Genomic DNA, 24128 nt, shown 5'->3' with positions numbered 1-24128 from the left:
TCTGTTAACTAAAGGTCCCAACACAGGTGCATTAAAACTCATCACAGGTTTTTAAAAAACATACTCTGTTTTCTGAATATGTCACAATTTTAATGACTGGATCTAATAATAGCAACAATGGACCTGTTGTTTTAGTTTAATTGTAAGTAATGAAGATTGACTAGAGTAAATCAAAATTCTTCTTGACTGTTATTCAGAAATATTTGTACTGGTTTCATTTAGATTCTTCTACTTAGAAGAGGATTTAGTATTCTGTGAAGAATATTGAAACAAATCTTTGTCTTTTCAATCTGTGATGTATTGCGTTGTTATTATTTCAGATGTTATATCCTTAGCTTTACCCAGTTGAAAAAAACACACTTGCACTTGAAGCATGGGGTGAGGTGTGCAAAGGTGCAAGAAGAAGCAGGTTAAAAATGTTAGTCACTGATGCAAATGTTAATTTGCAGCTTAGTTGGTTTTGGGGGAAAAAGCAGCTCTTCTGTAGAAGGAATCAGGTGCAGTAGGTCTAGTAAGCACACAAATGTCTGTCACAGGAGTTCATAATCTTATTTAACATTCTTTCAAAGAAAAAAAACCCCACACAATACTTTTTCTCAAACAAATATTTCATAGATGCTGACAGGCTAATTCCACTTCTGCTGTTTTTCTTATACAGACTTGAATGAGGCATGTGAACTCATTTGACAAAGGCTAGTCCAAAGGACATCTTTTCTCCCATGGAGCTGAATGCAAACAAATGTAATGAGTGTACCTTGGGGAATATAGAACATTAGAGATGTTAGATTAGACAACTTGAAAATTGATATTTAGTCCCAAACCCTGCTCAAATGTGATATTTTTATGTTTAACAATAGCTACTAAATTATCATAGGATATAACTATATACTTAGTCCTGAAATAGAGACAAATTTGCCTTTAGTTCTGCAGTATAATTCTTCTTAAATACAGAAAATAACTTTATCCTTCTCCTACTGTGGATCTGACCATGTTTTAGAGAAATTTCTCTTGCAGCATGCCTGATTCCTCTTCTAACTCCTCTACCATGTCTTTCTCAGTGCCTCTTTCCTTAAGATGTAACAATTCAGATATGCGTAGAAATATGTCACCTATACCTCCATACCTTTGATTGACTTACATTTCTGTATTGTTTATGAACATGCTGTGCATTTGCAATCATTATTAATGAATCAATGTGCTTTTGTCTTCTGTCACAAAATAATGTGTGTATTCAAAAAGAATTGTATGCAAAACAAGTCATGTTTTAGAACTCATATCATTAATAATTATCAGTTTGCAGTATTGTTACAACATGTTTTGAGGGAAAGCTTATTATAAAAGAAATAACAAGGTATTGCACAGTAGAAAGAATAAGACAGTTCAGTTGATCATTGATATAGGTGTTATAAATATGCCAGTCTGTACTATAGTGTTTTATTAAGTCTCAAAAAGTCAAAGCTGATTTGAAATAATAATTCTGACAGTCAGTTCTTTGAAGTTTTGCTGCTGCACTCTCACATTTAGGTTTTCTTTTATGTATGACTTTACCATAAAAAAACAAAACCTCACACATGGCATGAATGTCTTCTTTTTTTTTTTTTTAATCTGTATTTCAAAGAAAGTAATAGGAGGCTACTTCAGTGAATTAAGAGGAAAAAAAAAAGGGAACAACCTCCCAAAATCAATGAGGATAGGTGCAGGCCACTGTCAGGTCATACAGTATTCATGTAAGCTATATCTGGGGTGAGTAACTTGTTGAAGAATGTAAAAGTGAAATTAAAAGAAAAAAAAAATCAGAACTGAAAAGGGGAGAATAAGGACAAGACAGGAGGAAAAAGCTAGTCCTGATTTAAACAAGATGACTTTCACTCAGAAGAACTTGAGAGCTTGGCTGTGATAGCTAACATGCTCGTTCTTCATCACTGGCTGTGCAACAAAGAGCTGGATTCCATCCATTCCATGACTGATTGATTACCCAACGGACAAATGTTAATTCTTTTCATCGATGCTTTGTCATTGTGAAGAGATCCTTTTCATCTAACACCTAGGGGTTTTTTACCCCTCAGGTTTTTTTTCCTGATTATATATATCTTTTAACATCCTCTTCTCATTCACCTTTGCAAAACTGTCATGTCTAACAAGATTCTCACAGTACTTTAAACTCCTTTAGTTTACAATTAAAATTGCTAAGTATGTAACAAACCGTGATATTAAATAATACTCAGTGATTTAATTTAGTCATCATAAATATACTTAACCTGTTTGCTGTCCTTGAAGGAAATTTTTTCCTAGTTCACAAGACAAGCTGTGTGTTTTTTAATAGAATAAATTGCTCCAGTGCAACTTCACGAGTTTGATCTTACATGTGCCAGTAGAAAATATGCTACTTTGCGGCATAAGCCTAACTGTGGTTTATAAAGTCAGTGAGAAGAGCTAAAAATGTATAAATGCTAATTTCTTTCATTGCTTCTTTTATAATTGTCTTTAACAAGAATACCCCTGAATTTTGAAAATGTCAGGATCCACAAGGTTTTGGAACGGTGCTGAAGCAGTGCAGGAGAGTGATGCAGTGCAGATGTAAACTCGGGCTCCTTTCTTCACTGTTCAGTGCTGGATTCCAAGTCGATGTTTTGTTTCTATAGTGAATCAAATCAGAAAATGAATCAATATGGATGAAGACATTTTAGTGATGTCAGAAGATATCTCTGTAGATTATATATGTCTGTAAAAATTAATTTTCATTACAAAAAGAAGAAAAATCCCTTTCTGATTCACAAACCTTTTCAAAACGTGTGTTTCTGAACATGGAATACAGAACTTGAAAGGAGTCATGCCTTTCAAGTACAAGCTTTATATTTAGTTTTGGGTCTAATGTGGAGGATCTCCAGAGGGCTTTAACCACATATCATTATTTTAAATTTCAAAAATTAGGCATAATAAACATGGTAAATGAAAATCTACAGGATTATCACAGCACTACTTTTACAATGATATAAAAAAGTTTATTAAAAGGCTCATTGTGTAATATTTTTTTTAATCCTCCCAATAGCAAAATACACTAGCTATAAATTGTGTGGTCAGATCGACAACACAGAATTTGAATGCGATAGGGGTGTTAAAAAACTCTTTCTTAAGGAATTTTTCAGTCATTTGTAGAGAAAAATTCTAACTAGCAACGTGATTATATCAAAAAAGCACACAAATAGACCTGTTTTCCAATCTAGCTTTTTCCCAGTCTGTCTTTAGAAATACATTTTTTGCCCTTATATAATATAAGAACACTACAGATAAGCATGGGTGTTCTTAGGAACAGTAAGAGAAGAAATAAAACAAGTGCTTTTGAAGAAAGTATTTTATCAGCTCCAGTAATATGCTAGTTATTTATTTTCTTTCATTTTTTTATTGATTTTTTTTTTCTGTGTGAATTGAGGAAAACATCTTACTAAAAAGCAGTAGAATACATAACCTATAGCAAACATCAAAATAAAATTCTAAAGCTTTCTTTTTTTCAGGGATGAGGGGTCTGAAATTTTGGCAGGGGAGAAACACAGAAACCTCATTTTAAACTAATCATGATATCACAAAAAAGGACAAATTATAATGTTCTATTGTTAATTGATGGTTATTTCTTGATTCTCCTATTATCAGGCCAGAACTCATAAAGTAATAAGTGCCTGTTATTGTTAAAAGTAAATTGTTATTATATAACTAGTATTTTAACACTGCCTATTGCAACTTACAGCTCCTTAATTTTGTCTCTTTTATAGAAAGATATAATTAGTAAATAAATTAGCTTTTCTGCTGAAATATTACTTCAAAAATATTTATGAGCTGTGCTGTCTTTCCATGGAGGCTTGTACGGTGAAAATGTGTTGCAAATTAAAACCTGATCTTTGATCTCTTACTAGTTACAGTTTGGTTTGCTTTCAACTGGTTTTTGTTTTGTTTGGGAGGTTTTGTTTGTTTGTTTATGTCAAATGAGTTATACTCATGAATTTTTAGGCTGAAATGACTTATATGCTAAAATATGATTGGCCATATTACCATTTTCTTCCTTAAAGTTTTCCCTAAATCTTTAACTCCTCCTTTTGTGACCTCTTTGAATGTCTCTCCTCCCTCTGAGTATTTTTGGAATCCTCTGAAGTGGAACAAACTGTTACCCATTGCAATGACATGATCTGTGTTGCCATTCTTAAATCTGGGATTTTGCTTTTGCTTTCACGTGTGTGAGTGCTTCTGCTGGGACTGCTGAAATGGGAGTTTCAGCTGTGACTTGACCTTAATCTGCCAGTAATTTACTGGAAGTTAAGTTAGACTGAATTCTGCCTTCTCCTACAATCCACTGTTAATTTGTGACTGGAGGAGGACCAGCACAAAAATAATTCAAATTTGTGATATTATTAGCTGCTTAGAAAGCATTGTGCAAATTGGTCTTCTAAAAGAAGTGGCCCCTTGCTATGAGAGTTTCTAGGAAGAGAGTGTGTGTGGCTGTTCCCAGTGTGTGCACTGAGGAACACTGTGCTCAGCAGTGCCTAGAGTGATGTGTGGTCTTACTACGAAGGCCCTTTGCTACAATTTGTTTTGGGAACAAAACAAAAAAGATACATGCAGGTAATGGTTTCGATATTTTGCAAACTGGGCCTAAGGGTTTCCAAGGAGTTTAGCACAGATATTGCTGGTGAGTCTATCTACAGGTGAAAGTAAGCACACAATGTTTTGCAGAGATTTTATTATTACTAACTGTGAAGGGAAAATAAGTGTTGAGATGTTTGCAAAGTTTTCTTGATAATTGTTTAGAAATCTGAATTTTGCTTCTTAAAAGTCATAAAAACCCACATCACATCAACCAGAGAATCACAGAATGGCCTGGGTTGGAAGGGACCTTAAAGATTATTTTATTCCAAACCCTGCCCTAACCCAAAAAAATTCTAAAATTCTAAATTCTAAACCCAAAACCTGCAACATCCAGGGATACCTTCCACTATCCCAGGTTGCTCAGAGCTCCAGGCAACCTGGCCTTGAACACTGCCAGGGATGGGTCATGCACAGCTTCTCTGGGCAACCTCTTCCAGTGCCTCACCACCCTCACAGTAAAGAGTTTTCTCCTAATATCCAACCTAAACCTCCTCTCTTTCAGTTTGAAGCCATTCCCCCTTGACCTGTCACTACATTCTCTTGTAAATAGTCTCTCTTCATCTTCCTTCTAAGCTCTCAGGAGAATTTGCAATTTTGTAGGCTTCCTTCATAAGAATTTCTATCTTAAAAGTCACCTTTTCTAGGTATCTGCAAGGTTATCTACAATTTAGACATCAGAGACAATTAGTTTAATTAGGAACCTTTAGAAAAAAGGACCTTTAGAAAGAAACCTTTAGAATTTATTGAAGTCTGTTATGCTCAATATAAAATTTTGTAGTGGGATTTGGAGTCTGATCATATGAAGCTTACAAGGGCCAATCATTTACTTTCTCCAACATGTAATGACTTCAGTGATAATTTTGCCTACATAAGGCCTCCCAGACTGGGGCAAAGCCTTGAAATGTATTCTGAAGTTCATATGACGAAAGCCTATCTTCTAATCATTGCATGTTGTTCATAGCATACTGAGAAAATTTCTGATACTGTGAACATTGAATATGTAGAGTGCTTTCATAAATTCCATGGAGACATTATAGGAATAACTTTTGCATTGACATGGGTATAAAAATGGGTTTCAGATGTCACTGTGTGCCAAATTTCCAAAAAAAGCTACTTCATGTATAATTTCAAGTGTACAATCATTCTCAAATGAAAAAGACAGAATTCGTATATACTTTGGCAATCTATGCATGTAAATTGGCAGTTAGCATGCATAAATACTCACCGAAGTTTTCCTTTCAATTAGACCCTTGTTAAATCCATAGTAACTCCATTAACCTCAGGGGAATTACTTTGGATTTAAAATGCAGTTAAATAAGAACTCTGGCTACAAGTTCATTTCCTTTCTGAGCTATGGTTTGACTGGTACTGGGAGAACACTATTAAAATGAAGGTGACACCTGTTTTCCTGTAAGAGTATGTTTTATATACATATATATATATATAATTTTATTTTTTTTTTAATAGATTCATCCTGTATGGAAAAGCTACTTTCTAAAGACTGGAAAGAGAAGATGGAAAAATTAAACACAAGTGATCTCCTTGGAGAAATTAAAGGTATCTCACTAGATCAAATTTTAAATGTTTGCATCTATTTTAGGAAGGCGATTGAGGATTTTTGAAAGTTCAGAAAAAATAATAGAAATAGCTGTCATGACTAGAGGGTGCTGTTCTTTCCAGTCAACTCACCCTGGTTTTTAATGTTTATCTTTGAAATGATGGATGGACAAGTGTGCCAAAAAAATGGAGTATGTCACAATCGTTATAGGCAGTATCAGGAATATTATCACAAAACACCACGTTAGTTACATTAGTTCACTGACATCAGCTATATATCTCTGAGCAGAGAAGAGGAAGAAATGCAGAGTAACCAGTACTTGGTACTGCTTCTTCCCAGTTGCACAAACTGTGTGTAGATATAGCTTTCAGATTATAAAAGGTGGTAATTGTGTCATTGAATCTTTGATTCAAAATTAAAAAAAAAAAAAATTCTATTAATTCCCTTGTGTAGAGATAGAGCAGGTCTGGATAAAATTTGGGACTTACTGAAATCAGAGCAAAATTTCTTATATATGTGGGCAATAATTTCCAGTGTTCTCTTTATTTCTTGAGCCATCATCCTAGGAAAAGTGGAATTGTCTTGACAATTAAAGTAGAAAACTTGAAATGTTTTTCCCTACCCATCAATATTTCCATGCATTTTCTAAGCAAAAAGAAATTCAGTGTTATTGATTAAGCAACAAATCTAACATGTGCTTTTTTTTGTGCTGTGAGAAGGGGTCATAAGGCATGTTTGAGGAGTATATAAAGTACCCAAGATTTATTTCTCTTCTTTTGTATAACTTTGTTAAACTGCACCTACAAAGGTGTGGAAACAAAGAGTCATGTTAATATCATCATATTAATAAACATTTTCTGCAAAATTCTTTAATGTTAGCAAAATATATATTATATTTTATGAAATTTGTATGAAAGATTGGCTTTTTTTAATCAACCTTTTAACCAAAAGGTTGGATTCTCCCGATTTTTCTGGTAGAATTATGACAATGCATATACATTAGGCAGGTAAGAAATCCCATAGTAAAGTCAGTCAGAGAAACATAGCATACAGTTTTGCAGGAACATGTTAAAATCGACTGCAATAAAATAAAAAAAAAAAGTCTTGAAATCACAATCTATTTAAATCCATATTGTCTCCTAACAGTGTGGAAAACATTGAATGCTAGTTTAATTATTATTGTCTATTAATTGCAAAATACAGCTACTTAGTCTTTAAATAGTAACTACTTGAATGCTATTAGTGAATCAAATTTAAAAGAGGTGGCATCTCCAATAATGAGAATAATGTTCTTTATTCTTTTACATGGCACAAAATGCTTTCTAATGACATCTCATTTATTGAAAAAGAAAGGTTTGTTTTTCTGGATTTATGTTGTTCCTCCTATTTTCTTAGCATATATGTTCTCTGGAGAGTGAGTGGGTAGAGTTCTTGCCTCTCATCCTTTTCTCATCTACCTACAAAGCACTCTCACTCAGATTTGGAAGAATTCTCAACTACCTTTTCCAGGGGAATAGCCTGTTAGCTGTATAAAGAGGATCATCAGATTAAGCTCAGCAGATTCAACTGAGTCCCTCAGTTTCCATAGCCCATTTCCTGTGTAACTTGTCCTTAAGTTGCCATAGTATCTCCAGTATTCATCCATGCTGCTAGCTGGCTTCCAGCAAGATGCAACGCTGCGTCTTTGCTACTGCAGCTGCATTTAATTTTTTAAAAATAGAACCAACATGGAAGATGAATAATGGTTGCTGTTATTTTGTGCTTTATGCTTCAAATTTCCTGACAAAGAAAACTAGGTTCAGGGTTACACAGCTGGAGTAGAAACAGGTCTGAAGTTGGAACCCTTTCCTTTGGGCTCCCAAACCCATGGCCTAACTACTGTCTCCAGACTGGTTAACTCCGAGCCAAGAAAACCACTACTAACCCAATAGTCTGCTATTAATTCCTATTAGCGTTTGTGTACCTTAAATGAGCTCAGAAAGGAAAAAAAAAACAACAAACAAACCCACAAACAAATAAGAATCTAGCACATGGCAACATGAAAACCTGATTACATGAAGGAAACAAAACCAAGTAGGGGAAATATAAAAAATAATCATTCATTGTCCAAGGTGGTAGATTCCACAATCATGAAGTTCTTTTTCAAAGTTCATGATTGAATTACCAGCAAGGTAACTGGCAGGGCATTCTAGGATCTGAAAGATCTACATTTGAAAATCTGTTTCTTTGGGAAGTCAAATATATTTGTCCTTAATTTCCATTAGATTCTAAATAACTTTATTGAACTGCCCTTGTGAAGAATTTGTGCTCATATTAATGAGAGCCTAACTTAAAGACATGAAGTGATGCAGTAAAATTAAATAAATGAGTTCATTAGGGAAAAAAAAATAATCTTGATTATAAGAAAGGAAGGTGTGGTCCTGTGAGGAACTGCTCTTTGCACTGACTGTTACTGGGAGTTGTTTATTTCAGAGAGAAGGTGTTGTTCTCACTAAGGATAACCTGAGCAAATATCCTTCCTCTGTGTCTGCACAATCACAACCCTCCCCCTTCAGTGAAAGACTAGCATCTTGGTTGTGGGAAGGCAGTTCACTAAGAATCAGTGCCAGAAAAAAGGATGAAAGCAGGAAAAAAAAATGTACCACTAACACAAACTGTTTCTATTCATGTTTGGGAAGCACACAGACAAGAAGAAAAGATAATTGGCTGAGAGAAACAAATGAAAATGGTAGTTTCTTGCTTTACCTTCTATATTTAGAACACAATAGTGTTAATCAAGATATAATTATAAACTATATCTATTAATTCAGACAATAGAGGCCAATACAAAAGTAACAAACAGTGAATAATTGTTTTTTTTTTCTCAGTGTGGGATTGTTCCTGTTCACAATTACTCTTGCATAGTGTGCTTCACTTGTAAAATTGCTTTTTCTGAGTTTCTTTATTAGGATTTCAGTTATTGATAATGGTCCAGATTCTTCCTTGAATTCCAGCCAAACAAGCCATTGACTTCAGGGAGGTTGCATGAAACTGAGGAGAATCTGGCAGAATGCTTTGTAGCCAAATTCCAGTGGTTAAATAAGTCTGCTTGTTCATTTGATATATTTATAAATGAAACACATAGGTCAAATTTTCAAAGGTCTCTGAAGCATTTGACCTGAGTTAAATGCCTTGCTCACCTGGAGAAAAAAAACCCAGAGCTGTCTGTGCAAATCATTTGATTGTATGCTATTTGCTAGGGTGTGCATGCAAATAGATTTATTTAAGGTATACAAGCAATTTGTTAGGTTTACATCTGGCTTTTGCAGTGTTTGCTTTCTTTTGTATAAAAATTAGGATCAGGAAATACTTTTCATTCTAATTGTTGTTATTACATATTTGAATAAACAAAGTGATGCAGGGCTCTTTATTTCCAGATTTTTGGATGCACAGCGTTCTGTCCTCACCCTCCCTCACTGCATGTATTTCTGTTGCTTAGTTATCTAGTTTTTCTTCAGCAGCCACAGCTAGGCAGAGTAGCATCATTTATCACTATACAGAGTCTGTTTTAAGTTTTCTGTTTCTGTTCCAAATATAAATCTCTGGAATAGCACAGTCTTGCATGCATCAGGCAGTTGTCCTACTGAAATAGCCCGCAATGGTCTTTCTCAGCATGCAAAGTCTTTGAAGATCAAATAAGAAAGGTCAGTCTTAAGTAACTTAAGCAATGATGTTATCATGCAAGGGTCAGAACTGGTCTAGCAGCCTTAGAGGAGAGTGACTCCTAGGTCAGCAGCTACCATGCTGCAGGTTAGTCCTCTGCCTTCCATTGGTGGTGTTTACAACTGGAACACTCTGTATTTATAGGTATTGTCACTTGAATGTCACATGCTGTCTTTGTAGAGTAGACTCTATTTTGGGGAGGTGAGTGATTGATTAAAGTCATTGGCTTTATCCAACACAGAAGACTGTTTCCATTATGCTTCCCGTGCTTATCCCATCTCCTTTTCTATTTGCTGCTTTACTAATAAGAGTCTAAATTCCCTGTTTTATGTGATGTGCACATTTAATGGCCTCAAAATATTTGGGTAGGTAGGAGGCAGAATTCATGTTTCCTAGGAAAAGTTGAATTTAGTATAATGAAACAACTTCTCCTACTTGATAGTCTTGTAAGATATCCGCAAACAGTTTTGGAAAGGATATTTGTCCCTGGTATGAGAACAGGAGAGATGCGATGAGGTGTTTTTTAGGAGCATTTTTTGCGTGTATTAATGACTGGAAGAGGACAGTGAAGCACAACTGTTCGAATCCAGTAATTTAACACTCTCCATTTCTGGAACAGTCTTGGAAAGAGTTGTGCATGAATGAATCCTTGAGAAACCTTGTGGTTTTTACAGTGAATCATTTTTTTTTAAAACGTGCATGATTTACAAAACATTTTAAAATGTTGGTTTTGCTTCTATTTTATAAAATTTGTCTTCACAGATAAGCCTTCAGGTGTTTCTAGCTACACTATATCAAATATGAAGTCCATTTTGAGGAAAATAAATCTGCTTTCCTTTAGCCCTGATCAACACTGTAGTCTGAATTTGTAGTAATTATTTTTTAGCATAATTGTTGAAAATTCTTTCTCATAAAGTCCAAGGGTATATAACAGTCTGCCTCATAAATATGTATAAATAAATATATATAAGTCTTATATCATAGAAGCACTCAGAGGTTTTCAATTATGTCACTTTGTATGGCTATAGACATTTCAAAGCTCTCCTTTGTGCTCTCTGTTACAAACATATTTTATTTCTTTTGAAGTCTGTGTGATATACATACTAGCAATTAAAAACCCAGCTCAGGCTTTGAGACACAAGGTCTTCTTAATTAAAACTCAAACAAAAGCTACAAGCAGAAGCCCCACTATATGATTAAGGTCTAAAGTGTTATGATACATTAGAATCATTGTTAACTGCTAGGATTTAAAAAAATCAATACACAGGAAAAAGAATCAACTGGTTCCAATTAGTGAAACCAATGAAAACATTCAGCAAAACAGCATAGCCCAGAACCCCTACACCCAAATCCTTGAGAAATTGCTCCTGATTAGGAATATACCACAGGCTATAAAGGTTTCTCATAATGAATTTATTTCCATGATCCAATGAAGTGATATATTTAGCTTTGTGTCACAGCTTTCCAGAGCAGCACTTTTGTTTTGCTATCCCTCCAGCCACTAGCATTTTGTGTAACATGGTACAAGGGCTATGCTTCCAGGTCTAACCTGACCTTCTAAATTAATACATTTGAAGGCCTGAATATTTCATAGTCACTTCCAACAGTTAATGTTTGCACACCCTTTAGTTGAATTTCCTTGAAGAAGGTAATGAATTCCAAAATTAAAAATACTTTGGTTAAGCTTACCAAGCCCCATTTTATCTATTTGTTATGGTCTAGATGCCAGCACAATTAGACTAATCACCAGTGTGAAACACTTTCAACTATATTGTCTTACGTCTTCTTGATTTTTTTTTTAATATAAAATATCTTCAGATTTTGGATTTAGACAGACATACTCCCAGTTGTACAGACAGAGGGTAGTTCTGTGGAAGAGATTTGACTGCTCATTGTACATGGTGCTAGTGTTTAAATTATGTAGCTATAAGTCTTGGCAGGATTGAAGCTGTGTTTATCACATTCAAAAAAGCCAAACATTTTTGTTGCTCTACTCTTTTGGTGAGAGGGTTGTATTTCAGTGCCACCTCTCACAATCATGCCTACTTCTAATGTTGAAAGTTAATGACTGTTACCATTTCTATCTTTAAAACTCCAGAACTATAAATTACACTGTAATCAACCTTTCAGATAAATCAAGTTTTCCATATTGTTGAATATATTTTATAAAAAAACCATCAAGCAGGATGTATGCTCTTTAGTTCCAGGCACACAATGAATTTTTTACTTACCATAATCACAGAAATCGATATGTTTTTTATCTTATCAGTGTATCTTTCTAAGCTTAACTATTCAGAGGTCAATGTATGAACTCTGTACTGAAATAAATATGACAGCCCACTTATAGTCTGGGTTTTGTGAAATGTGTCCCAAATAATTTAGTTAGAAATAGTATCAACTGTTCATGGGGAAAAAAGCAACAAGATGGATAATGATGCTAATAATAAGGAGCTGAAATGGCAATACTTTTTTTGCACATTAGAACAGACTGTCTTCTGGAATGTGATCTATTCTTTATGTTCACAGTCAGTGACAATAAAATGTACGGTTTTAAAATGTGTTTATTTTCAACTGCCATCTAATTTTTTTTAGCAGAAAAGAGTTTGCCCATAAACTAAAAATTTCAAGTCGGTTTTTTTCCACATTTTCCACAAAAAATTGCCATTTTCCTCTGTTGGGAGATTGTTTTGATGGTATGTATGTATGTATGTATGTATTATCTATCTATCTATCTATCTATCTATCTATCTATCTATCTATCTATCTATCTATCTATCTATCTATCTATCTATCTATCTATCTATCTATCTATCTATCTTTTTCAGTATATCACTCATTGCTTTCTGTAATAAATACAGAGCCTTTAACTCTGAAAGGCTTCTGTGTTGCAGAATGTACCACTACTTAGAACTTAGCATCTTCTCCTCTGAAAGTGAATGTCAGTAGCAAATTTTATTTTCTTTCCAGTCCCAGCTTATTTGCCAATGAAGTTTCTTACCTTTAGCAAAATAAAACTCCTACTGAAGACAAATATACAACCTCTTATGGAAAAGAAAGTGTATATGTAGGAGTTTGCACTGCTAAAATAAAAGTCAAAACTCCATTTCTTGTATTTCATCATGCTTCAGTGCTTTTGACTTTTTGTTGCTGTAGACTTAAAAAGTCAAATTCTAACAAATTTATGAATGTCAGCATTTATCTAGAAAAATACATATAGGCACAGTACTGAAAGGACTGAAATTTTCTGGTCAATTTGGATGTTGCAGAAACCTCCACATGTACTTTTATCAGTGTTTTGTTATTGGTGTTTTGTATTCCAGGAACTTTAAGTGCCATATAAAGAACAGTCCCTGGACACTGTTCAACCTGTGGAAGTTGTAAGGAAAGGGGAAATATAGACTAATATTTCCTCAGTATACTCTTCCAATTTCCCACCAAATATGATTAATGGGTAGCTTGATTCAGAGGTGGTAATTTGGGTTTAATGACCCTTGATAGAATTATCATCTATGAGCATGTCCAATCACTTTTCAACCCTTTAACAGACAGCTACAAAGTCTATGGGGATATGCTCATCAGCTAGGAATATGGTGTATATTTGAACGTAGTACCTTGCAGGTATCCCCTTGATCTTAGAATGGGCATTCTTAGAATACACTGTTCTCTATTCACCTCCTCTGTTACACTACATTTTGTCATTTCTCCAGGTTGAAAAGTAAAAATAGATTTATTTACTCTTTACATGGAGGCTGTTCTGCACTGTGGCCACTCTCCTCAGCCAGTTAATGTGGAAAGAAATCCCTTGCATAAAATATCACTTTCTGAGCAACATCAAACTTTGGCACTGAATAATAAGAACATTTGTGGTGATCATTTTCACTTTCATTTGGTTTTAAACTCCATTTCTGATCAGGAAGTTGTGTCTTGGAATGAGATCTTGATGTGTGGATATTGTGTGGTAATGAGGATGGCCTGATGATACCAGAGATATCAAATTCTTCTTTTTCTTAAGAATATGTAAAAATACCTTACTGGGAACTAACTAAACAAACTCTGGACCCTGAGTCAGAAATGTCATCTGTAAGACTCAAGGCACACAGCATTAGCGTTGAGAAAAAAATTAAGTAGGAGCACATTTAGTAACTCCCCTGCAACTGAGAATAGCAAGAACATAATGTGCAACCTGACACAGCCACTGCCTCAAAAGCCTAAGCTCAATGAGGAATAGAAGAAGAAATAGAAGAAGGGTTGTCTGTGTCCCCTCTAAACAAGTTGACCTTTCAGAAGAGGTTAATTGTCAGTGTTTTTTACAAGATATCTTGATTTGTTTAACTGTCACCTCACTTAGGATCTGACCAATGACATCTGACAGTTTTCTGTCAAAGGGCAAATCTAGCAAAACTGCGCTCATTTTCCTCGTTTTCACCTCCTTCTGCCAACATTAAAGTGATTTGAGGCTAATCATGATCCCCTTGCTCCAATCAGGTCATTCACAATATTGTCCCCTGACTTGGTGAGTGAATTGATACCAATTCACTATGACTGTTCTGTTTCTCCCTCAAATATTTATGTTGGATTAAAGTAAAAAATTTATCTATTTTACATCCCAACCAATTTTTTGTTTTGTTTTGTTCTGGCATGATTTGCCAATAGAGAAATTTTTCAATAACACTATAAAGATGAAGTCACATCAATCAATTATTACCAATTTATCAATTTTAAAGAAAATAGAGAGATTTATTGAAATAATTTCCATATAAATTTGTCTGAACTGAGGAAAAACAAATCTATGAAGGATGTAGTCTGCCCTGATCTTATGAATTCATTGTAGGTATTACTCTCTGTAATAATAATATTAATAGATTTATAACCAGGCAACTTGATCAAAACTGGATCTTTGTTGTTAGCTCTCACACTGAAACCGTATTATTATGAACATATTTTTCTTACCCTTTTTTCTTTAAATTGCTGTCAGTTTAGCCCATATATCCTAATATTTGCCTTTGTCTGTATTGATATATTTTAACAAAGTTTAAATTAGACATATTGTCATAAATGTTCTTGAAGAGTTATCCAAGATTAAGCTGAGACCTGTTCTTAAGCTGCGTAAAATTCATTGCCCCATACATAGCAGTAATGATAGGCTAACACACTCATGTTGGGAATGATTCTTCACGTCTATTAAGATTTGTTTGAACAGTTTTTCATCACAACAGGTGCACAATTACTTTATGAGTAAAATATTATCAGCCTTCCAAATTAGCCAGGGCAAAATGCAAGTTCTCTGATTAAATAATCAAACCCAATACTTAAAATGCACTTGATTTCCACAGGAATTTTAAGTTGCTAAGTCCCAGTCTATCAGTGAAACTGTGATTGTTTGCAGCATGCAAGTAGCAGCTTGTAGAGTATCCTGTTTGGTATGTTTTACATAATTCACCCTACATTATACAACACAAAACCACTAAAAAAACATAATAACAGGTTTTACTTCTAGTAAAACAATTTTAATCTTCCAATGAAGGTATAATATTGTGCATTAAAATCAGAGAAAAAAAGTAGGCCTCTAATGGAAAATAGTTTGAAAGTGTTCTGTGTTCAATTAGGAGGCACATCAGTTTGGAAAAACAAAAACTGATGTTCTTTTAAAATTATTTCGTTTATGAAGAGGGAGGGTCTAGAGAAAAATGTCTGTGAGTCTGAAGTGCAGCTTGCAGTGTGGAGATCACATATGTCACCGGTTACTGAATAGCTTAGTAAACACAGTAACTCAGGCACCCAAGAATTGAGTCAAATCTGAAATAGGTTCACCACAAAGGGGAAATTTAGCAGTGCAGCTGTCAGGCAGAGATTATATACAGGTAACTGTTTGTTTTCATATCTGAATCTGTTTGTCAATCAAAGAATGCTATGAATCAGGAGATGGGATCTCAAATACAAAACCACAAAGTCAGAGACAGCATCTGGAGGAGCTCCAAGCCACAAAAATTAGGGAAGAAACACAGAGGGAACAAAAAACTGTAAATGCTTGCATGGATTCTGCCTCTATATACATTGAATTTAAATAATTGTGTTGATACATCAGTAATAATAATTGCTGATAAAAATTATAGTCCTTATTTTGGGCAGCAATATGTTTTACTAAATGTGAAATTAAATGCAATTTGTATTAATTAGGGATAATATGAAAGTATGTAAGTGGTTGACATTTCCGACATTTTTAAACACACTACTATGTGTGAAGATAGATCTTTTGCATTTGTTTTGACTTGGAAATACTGTGGATTGATATATGCCCCCAAAATATTCTGTTAACATAAGATCCCAGTTCTAACCCCTAAGTTCAGAAAATTATTTATAGTTCACTGTGGTTTGAAATTTAATTATGGGATTTGATCTTTGATGTAACAGCTTAGTAGACAATTGTAGTTCTCCCTGAAAGCTAGAATACACCATTAGTACAGATACTAAACCAAAATCTTCTAATTGAAGGTGGCACACTCAGACTGCAAGATTTAAGAAGTCAGTGTGGTGTATAGTTATGTAGGCTTACACAAATAAGTTGTTTTAAATATGGGGAAATTTACAGACATCAAATCTGAATTAGTAATGTCAGAATAGCAGGTTTATTAAGGAAGGTCAAGAAAATGAAATGGACATAGCTGTTCTGTGGTTTACTTACTTTTTACAGATGCCTTAAGAATTGTGGAACTGACTTCTAATTGAAAGTTTTACCTTCACTCTCTTCCTCTGGAAGAGGAAGCCACATTTGCTTATGGACTATTGGGATTCTGCAGGAGTCGCAGGATGGCTTTGGATGTTTCTTTAGGGGGTGTATAGAACAGAGATTTTCTACTTCAGGATGTGATAAATTGACCCTCCTACCTGTTTGTTTGGTTTGGTTTGGTTTGGTTTGGGTTTTTTGATTGTTTGGTTTTTTTCTGCTTTCTTCCCCTCACAGGGGTTATATAGTGTAATTTTGTGCCTCTCAGACTTCAGCCAAAGATAGGGTGCCCACTTCTGAAGGATAAGGCTTTTCCTAAAAAGAAATACTTAATCCTATCAGGTTAAGGTCTACCACTTTTCAAGACAGCAGTGATTGACAAAGCCACTTTATGTCTCTGCATACTCTCAGAAAACATATCCTACCATCAGACAGATATTAACACTTGGTTAATATCACTAAGAGTGAGACACCGGGAAAATTCTCCTTCTGTTGACCTGGAAAAACCACAGTCAGTCTCTACATATAGCTAAAGTTCAGTAAATTTAATAGCTAGGTGAGGTTCTTCTCCCACTTCACCTCTTCCTGTCCTCTTCTATGAGTACTGTACTCAAAACCACTGAGAAAAATTCTTTTCTGAACTATAGCTGCAACTACTGAAAAGGTGATCAGCAGCAAATAACCCATGACAGAATACAGCTGTTAATTGCTCATCAGCTGAATCTGCTATAAAAAAAATCACATTATGATGTCCATGTAAAATACTTAAATACATTGAACACATAGAAATTAATATAAAGTTCAAGTTTGGAAGTGAGGGAAAATGGAAGATTGGTGTATTGAAAATTAATATTTTTATAATTGTTTTAATAAAATAGTCTTCACAAAGGACAAAATTGTTCCTCCCAAAAGGCTCACTCCAATGCTTACAGCACGACTGGATGGAGCCCTGAGCAAGCTGATCTAGTGGAAGTTGTCCCTGCCCATGGCCGAGGGGTTCTGGGTGATGAGAGGGGAATGTGGTGATGTCTGAGGCCCCTTCCAACCCAAGATATTCCATTTTTCTGTGATCTGTTAAAGGAAAACACTGCTCCTCACTTATCAAAGTCAGATCATACAGACCAGCTGACATCACCACTTCCAAGGCTGAGGCTCCTGTTCAAAATGATAACATTCACAGACTCAGTTTTGAAAGAGTTCATTTTCTGCAGTTCAAGAATTCAAGATATGTGATATTTGTTTAATGTTCTTGATTGACAGCTAGAAGATAGGAAATGGTTAAAAGATGTGTGAGAATTAGAAGGTTAGTTGGTAAACTAGGTAGTGCTTTTGCCATCTGTACCTATTCAGGCTTTTAGAGGCTTAGTAGTGCTATATTTTTTGTCAGAGTTAGCTATGTCATGGCAGGTACAGAGTTGTCAAGTTGGTTAAGCAACTGAAGGTTTCTCCTTCCTAAACTAAATTAATAACTAAAGCAATAATGAGTTCTTGACTTTTTTTTCTGCATAGGGAAAGAAATGTGAGGGACTGTGTGAGACTGTTGCCTTATAAATGCATTTTAATGTATTCTCTTGTATTCATTCCTCTTATGCAAGCTGGTTGCCTTATGCAGAGTTCTGTCTATATATGTTGAGTCTATGATAGAGCTGAAGCTGTAGGCTTCACTTTACTTCAGGTGCTAATGTCCCTTAAATGTGGGGCATTTAAAGACCTCTAGAGCAGAAAAACCTTATCTTTGCTATGGCATATGGAGCTAATGCTCCAAGGAGGAAATTGAAAATTTTTAAGTGAATGCAGTCCATGCCACTTGGAAGTTTCCGAAGGGCTACTGAGTTCTCGAAAGTGATATCGAAATATCCCAAATCCTCCAGCAGTCCTTCAACAATATTTCTATTTATATTTCTCTTTATTTTAATACCCTGAAATAGCAAAATATATTGATGGTTATGCTTTGGAAGCTACTGTAAGGATGTGGTTGAAAAGTATTTTGTGCTAAGTTTATTACCTATGTGAAACTCAAAGTGAGCAACCTTAGGTTTAACCTGTCAGCCCTAAGCCCAGGGTGTACAGACCATCACATAGATCCAGGTTCTCACGTCCACTAGTTGGTGTTGCACAACAGAAGAGTAAATGAAGCTACTTTTATGTTAAGGAAAGACAGTTGGCTGATCCATAGGTATGAATTTCCATGAGGGGAAAATAAATCTTAATAAAAAAGTCATCTAGTACTGTATTTGAAAGGCCAAAGTTGCTACAAAAGAACTCAAAAACTTAGAAAAGAGATCTTTGGCATAAAGGGGAATAAACAGCAAAACACCCATTTGGTTTCAGAGGTAATCATAAATGCAGATACAGGAATGAGGAAGAACAGGGAAAAATTATACTTTTGCACTAGTATTATCTCTACCTCTGACTAATTTCAGGGATTCCAGATCCTGGTGGGGTTTGTGCATTTTGAATTAGTCAAATAGATTCCTCTTTCAAATACCTATCCATTCTGCCATTGAACCTATACAAAGCTTTGAGCCAGCAGCATTGTTTAGAAAGACATTCCATGGCCGTAGTGTCAACTGTGGGAAGATCCACATCAGGATCAAACTAACTGAAAACTTTAAAGGTAATATTATGTGATTCAGACACATTTATCTCATTTTTCTGAGTCAATGGGTCTTAGATGCTTCAAGTGTTTTTGAAAATATGACCATAGGGATTTTTGCAATAGTAAGAAGCCTAAATCTCTTAAAACTGTCCCAGAGACACCTAAATTAGTCTCAACTGGTTTTGAAAATCTGTTTTCCCTGCTTCTGCTTCTTTGAGTTTTTTGTTTGAGTGTCTTGTTAGGAAGGAAAATAATGTTGAAAGTGTTGTTGCTGTATAAATAAAATAATGAAAATTCAACCTGGACAGTATTAAGTTGTCTTAAGGAGAGAGAAACAATTAGAGGATCCTGATTTCTTTAATATGTCCTGGGTTTGTTTATAATATATTGAATTAGAATGCTGTTATAGTGGAATTCAAAACCTCTTGGTATGTTTCCTACATATTCCCAATGCTTCAAGATTAACTGTGAATCATTGTAACGCTGTGCTTAAAGTTTTGCTAAATTAATGCCATTGAATATTGGATTATATTAATACTTTTGAGTAGACAATGTTTATGTTTTCTTTCTGAGTGATCCTGTTTCAGCGGTATAATACCTATGAAAGCACATAAAAACCCCCATGATATCACTCTGGGTTGGGGCTGTGAAGAACTTAATTACCAAAGACCCTGTAGCAAAGAGCTGTGTTAAATGTTTTGATTTGTGATCAACTAGGTATACAAATAAATTGAATTAAGAAAAGTTCTGACTGCACTTTTAGTTGCTTCTGAGAACCATCTGGCTAAACACACTCATGCTTGTGGTTAGAATGTAATTATTCCAGAACACTCTTGGAATATTTGTGCAACTTCAGTCTGCAAATGTAGGCCACCCCCTTTGTACTCTGGTTGATGTGATTTAGAAGGTTTTTCTCCAGTTAGAAAACTTGTCTGATAATTTTGTAGTGTATTTACAGAAGCACAACAAGCTGGTCATAGAACTCTAATTTGGTCTGGATTACATGATTTTAATTTAATTATTTATTTATAAAATAAATCTTCAGGGAACAAGAGCATAGTTTATTTGTTTGGTTTTTGTTTCTCATACCCATTCAGTGATGCGGTTATTTCAAAAGACTTGTGATAATTCTTATTTGCAGAATTAATATGCTCTGCTGAATTGGTTTTACAGATTGTTAGGCTGTGCGTAGCAGATAAGTAGCACTTCCAATTTATAACTCTTTGAATATGAACTAAATTTAAAATAATCAGATTTATAAGCCTAAAGCTGCCACCTAATGCCATTATTAATGAACGTATCAATGGACCTTTTTCTAAGCTCATTGAAATGAGTGTAAATCCTTCAACTCACTTCTCTGGGCACATTCTAAATGTATAAAATGTTGCTGCTTTTCCATACATATCAAAGGCTTTTGACTAAATTGTCTCTTCTCAGATGAGGTAGGAAGTTTCTTCTTTAGAGCTTCTATGATAGACAGGCTATGCTAATGTCCTTGTTTTGCAACAAACTTTGCTTCTTCATTACTTATCACCAGAGGCAATAAAAATCTTCAGAGGCAAATATAAGTTTTTCATTGATATACTTGTTTGTATTTGTAAGACATGAAAGATGAACATGTAATTAAGATCAAAATTAAAATTTATATTTAAAGTATATAAATCTTGCAGTGCTAATACTCATATTTATATTTAGACATCTCTGAGTTGTGTAGCTAATAATTACTAACTAAAAACTCATGGAAGTAACTAATTTAAAAAGCTATAAAGAAGTAACTGCAAGACATCAGAAGTCAGAGTACACTTCACAGGGGTACATCTCCTCTCCTGTGTATATTTGTGCATTCTGGATGCAGCAGAAGAAATGCATTTGAGTTACAATTTTCAGTATAGGAAAAGAGGCAAGGTTCCTGGAGTGCTCTGGTGTGTTATCCTCAGTGTTAGCTTTAAGGCAAATGAGCCCAAATAATTGAATCCTATGTAAATCAATTAGCCCTTTAATAGAAAAGCTGTGGTGGCACCTATGGAAAAGGTTTCTACCATTCTTGCAACCACAGAGAAAAGTACTAAACGTTATCCTTGTTCTCATAGCCCTTCCTGCCACACAGGTGGGTCAGTTTCACTGCATTGTGCTTCTTAAAACTGGATTAGTCCCACAGGAAGACACAGTGAGGAGATGTGGTTTTTTTTCACCTGATTTACATGTGTCCAACTGCAGAATTACTATATTACACACAAAAGCTGCATGAAGTTCAACTGTCCCCTTTTCTTCCCATCACCCTATGGATGTAGGCATTAAAGTGTAAAGTATTCCTCATTATTTAAAGAGAAGAATCTCATTATTTCTGCAAATACTGTGGCAAAGAGCAGAAAAAAATTTAAGCCCTCCTTTTCTGTAGCTTGCTCTTTAAAATTGAAAACTTAATTAAAACATATCATTCTTTTTTGCCTTTCATTTTTAATCCATAGTTTAGACAACAGAGAAGACTGAAAAACCCAAACAAAAGGTTTTTTTACATCACAAACCTTTTTTAATGAAAGCCAAATAATCCGCTACAAAATTCACAAGTAACTAGCTCCTGTTAGGTACGGAAATTAATGTAATCTAATTCATATGAACTATACTCATCAAATGAGACATTAAGCAAACTTCCTCTAAACTCAGCTTCCTTCCAGCCACTTTTATGCATGTACATATACAATTCTCTTTCCAGAATAAGATTAGACAGCACAGATATTAACTTTATCCCTGTGATTGAAGATACAAGTTTTAATTGGAGAGCTTTTCCTTCTAAATAAGTGCAGTTTTGCACTTGCATGGGAAGAAATACTAGTTTTATAAGAATGAAAATTTGTATCGATTTTGAAATACTATCATGTTTAAAAAATGAAAAAATAAGATTAATAACACACAGAAATCACTTGTTAAAGCTTAAATTGAATATGGAAACAAAATTACTTATATCCAGCTGTGTGTTGTTAGGAAAGAACAATCAAAGAAATGGAGCAATTTCAAAATTCCAGACTGTCATCAATTGAGACTCTCAACACTGTAATTCCAAAGAATACCCTACCTATTATTGTATGTAAGCAAAAGAAAATCAAGAAAATGTCATTTCACATCAAAAAGGGGATGTTATAAAGATTATCTTACCACACATTTTATTGCAGTATTTTATATGAATATTAGAGATGGGTTAGCAGTCCTGTATTCAATCCTTCCTGTCAAAGCATAGCTGCAAATATTAGAAATAAAATCTTTTTTCTTCTCTTCTGGAAATTAATTGAGGGACTTTCTATTGAATTCAAACATCTAAAACATTGCTTAATTGAATTAGGATACAGTGAGACTACTAGTGCAGCAGAACTTCATTCAGCAAATGTTAGGAATCAGAAGAGAAAAACTGAGAAATTATTAAGAAAACAAAATAGTGTTTAGGAAAAAATGCCATTGTATTGGAATTCCTCAGAAACTGGTTGGGCAATATTTCTCTGTGTAAGCACTTCTTTCTCAGTTTTACACCTCTAGTTTCACATTACACTATAAACAGCTCATGGAGAGAGTTTAATAAGAAAGTGCATTAAAAATGCCTAATGTGAACTACACAGTTTTCCTATGCCAAATGATGCTGTCAGGAAAAGGCAGTCTCAGCCCTAAACATGAGATTTTAGTAATGTTTCTACATGCCTAATATGGTGAGTTTTCTAGAAACTGAGGTGAGATTTTTTGACTTCTATTTGACAAGTCTCCTATTGGGCCTTCAATAATTACAAAATTCAGCTAAAGCTGATGAAAGTCTCCCTGTGTTTTAGGCCAGGTTCAGAGGTAAAATAATAGGGAAGGTGAACAACTGGCTTCACCTAGCATTTATGGGAACATGGGGATCAGCTCTCATGCCATTGTAAATACAGGGTGATTCTGTTGAAGGTTTTGATCTACATGTATGTGTAGATAATCTACAAGAGAGAATTAGACTTGCTGAGTTGATAATTCCAGTGTAATGAGGAAGCAACAAGCATTGTGAACAACATCATTACTGTGGGACTTGATTTTTCTGATATTTAATATTTGTGGCCCAATATCAGAAGGAAAAGCTTTGGATATCTTCACTTCTCTATGAGATTTCCCCTGTTTTGCTACATGCTAACTTAAATCCATGTAGGACATTTGTGTTGAAGTTAGTTTCACATCTCTCGGAAATGAGAAAAGTAAAGGGTTTAACTTTTAAGCCATGTTTATGACTCTCATCTTCTTGAGAAAGACATTATTTTGATCTGCTATTTTTGCTTGCACTTAATGTGTGTTCTGATAGGGAAAACAAAACCAATTTTATGAGTTTTTCACTTACGATATAAATGTCCACAAGAGAAGCTGGTAAACATCATGCACGTGGGATGTCTGCACAGAGACGGTTCTGATGCTCAAAGTTTATTCCTACTGCGACTTTTAAGTATTGCTATTCTTATTAGCACAGTTCCTGATATCTCAGCGTGGATTCTTCTACAGAAGAGTAGCTGGTGTATAAGTAAATGATGATTAGATTTTGTTTGTTTGTTGGGCTTTTTTGTCATTTCACTTTCAATACCTTTTATCTTTTTTTTTTCCCTGATATACTATTCATGCCTGTTATGTAGCCCACAAATACAGTTTGTAATCTTTACTGTTGCTATAACCTCCTCCTCCCTTTCCCCCTCCATGATCTAGGGAAGTACTGTCATCTGTATTTAAATGGGAAAATCTAAAAATGAAGGTCAGGATAGTTTTTCAACTCTCAAGTCCTGAGTGAATGCCTTAAATGATGAACCATCTTTACTTCCATTTATATTTTATTTTTTTTTTTTTTACTTTAAAGGCATTGGAATCAAATATTAGAATCAATAATAATATTAATGGTGTAATTTTTCTCTCTA

The 24128-nt window shown here is 34.6% G+C and overlaps 1 protein-coding gene across 11 annotated transcripts in view; it reads left to right on the top strand.

The window, feature by feature from the left end:
* Nucleotides 1-24128, top strand: part of SOX6 (SRY-box transcription factor 6) — a 372529-nt gene that overhangs the window by 194321 nt on the left and 154080 nt on the right. For all 11 annotated transcript variants that reach the window (XM_088057366.1, XM_088057365.1, XM_088057364.1 and 8 more), the window contains one exon: nucleotides 6103-6192. In XM_088057366.1, coding sequence (XP_087913492.1) covers nucleotides 6103-6192 — 90 coding nt within the window. The remainder of the gene's footprint in view (nucleotides 1-6102; nucleotides 6193-24128) is intronic.

Source organism: Pseudopodoces humilis, chromosome 7 (genome assembly GCF_049639895.1).
Source record: "Pseudopodoces humilis isolate 2021_Gansu_Grassland_sample_001 chromosome 7, ASM4963989v1, whole genome shotgun sequence".
Taxonomy (NCBI): Eukaryota; Metazoa; Chordata; class Aves; order Passeriformes; family Paridae; genus Pseudopodoces; species Pseudopodoces humilis.
Note: the sequence above shows the minus strand (reverse complement) of the source record. Positions and strands in the feature narration are given on the sequence as shown.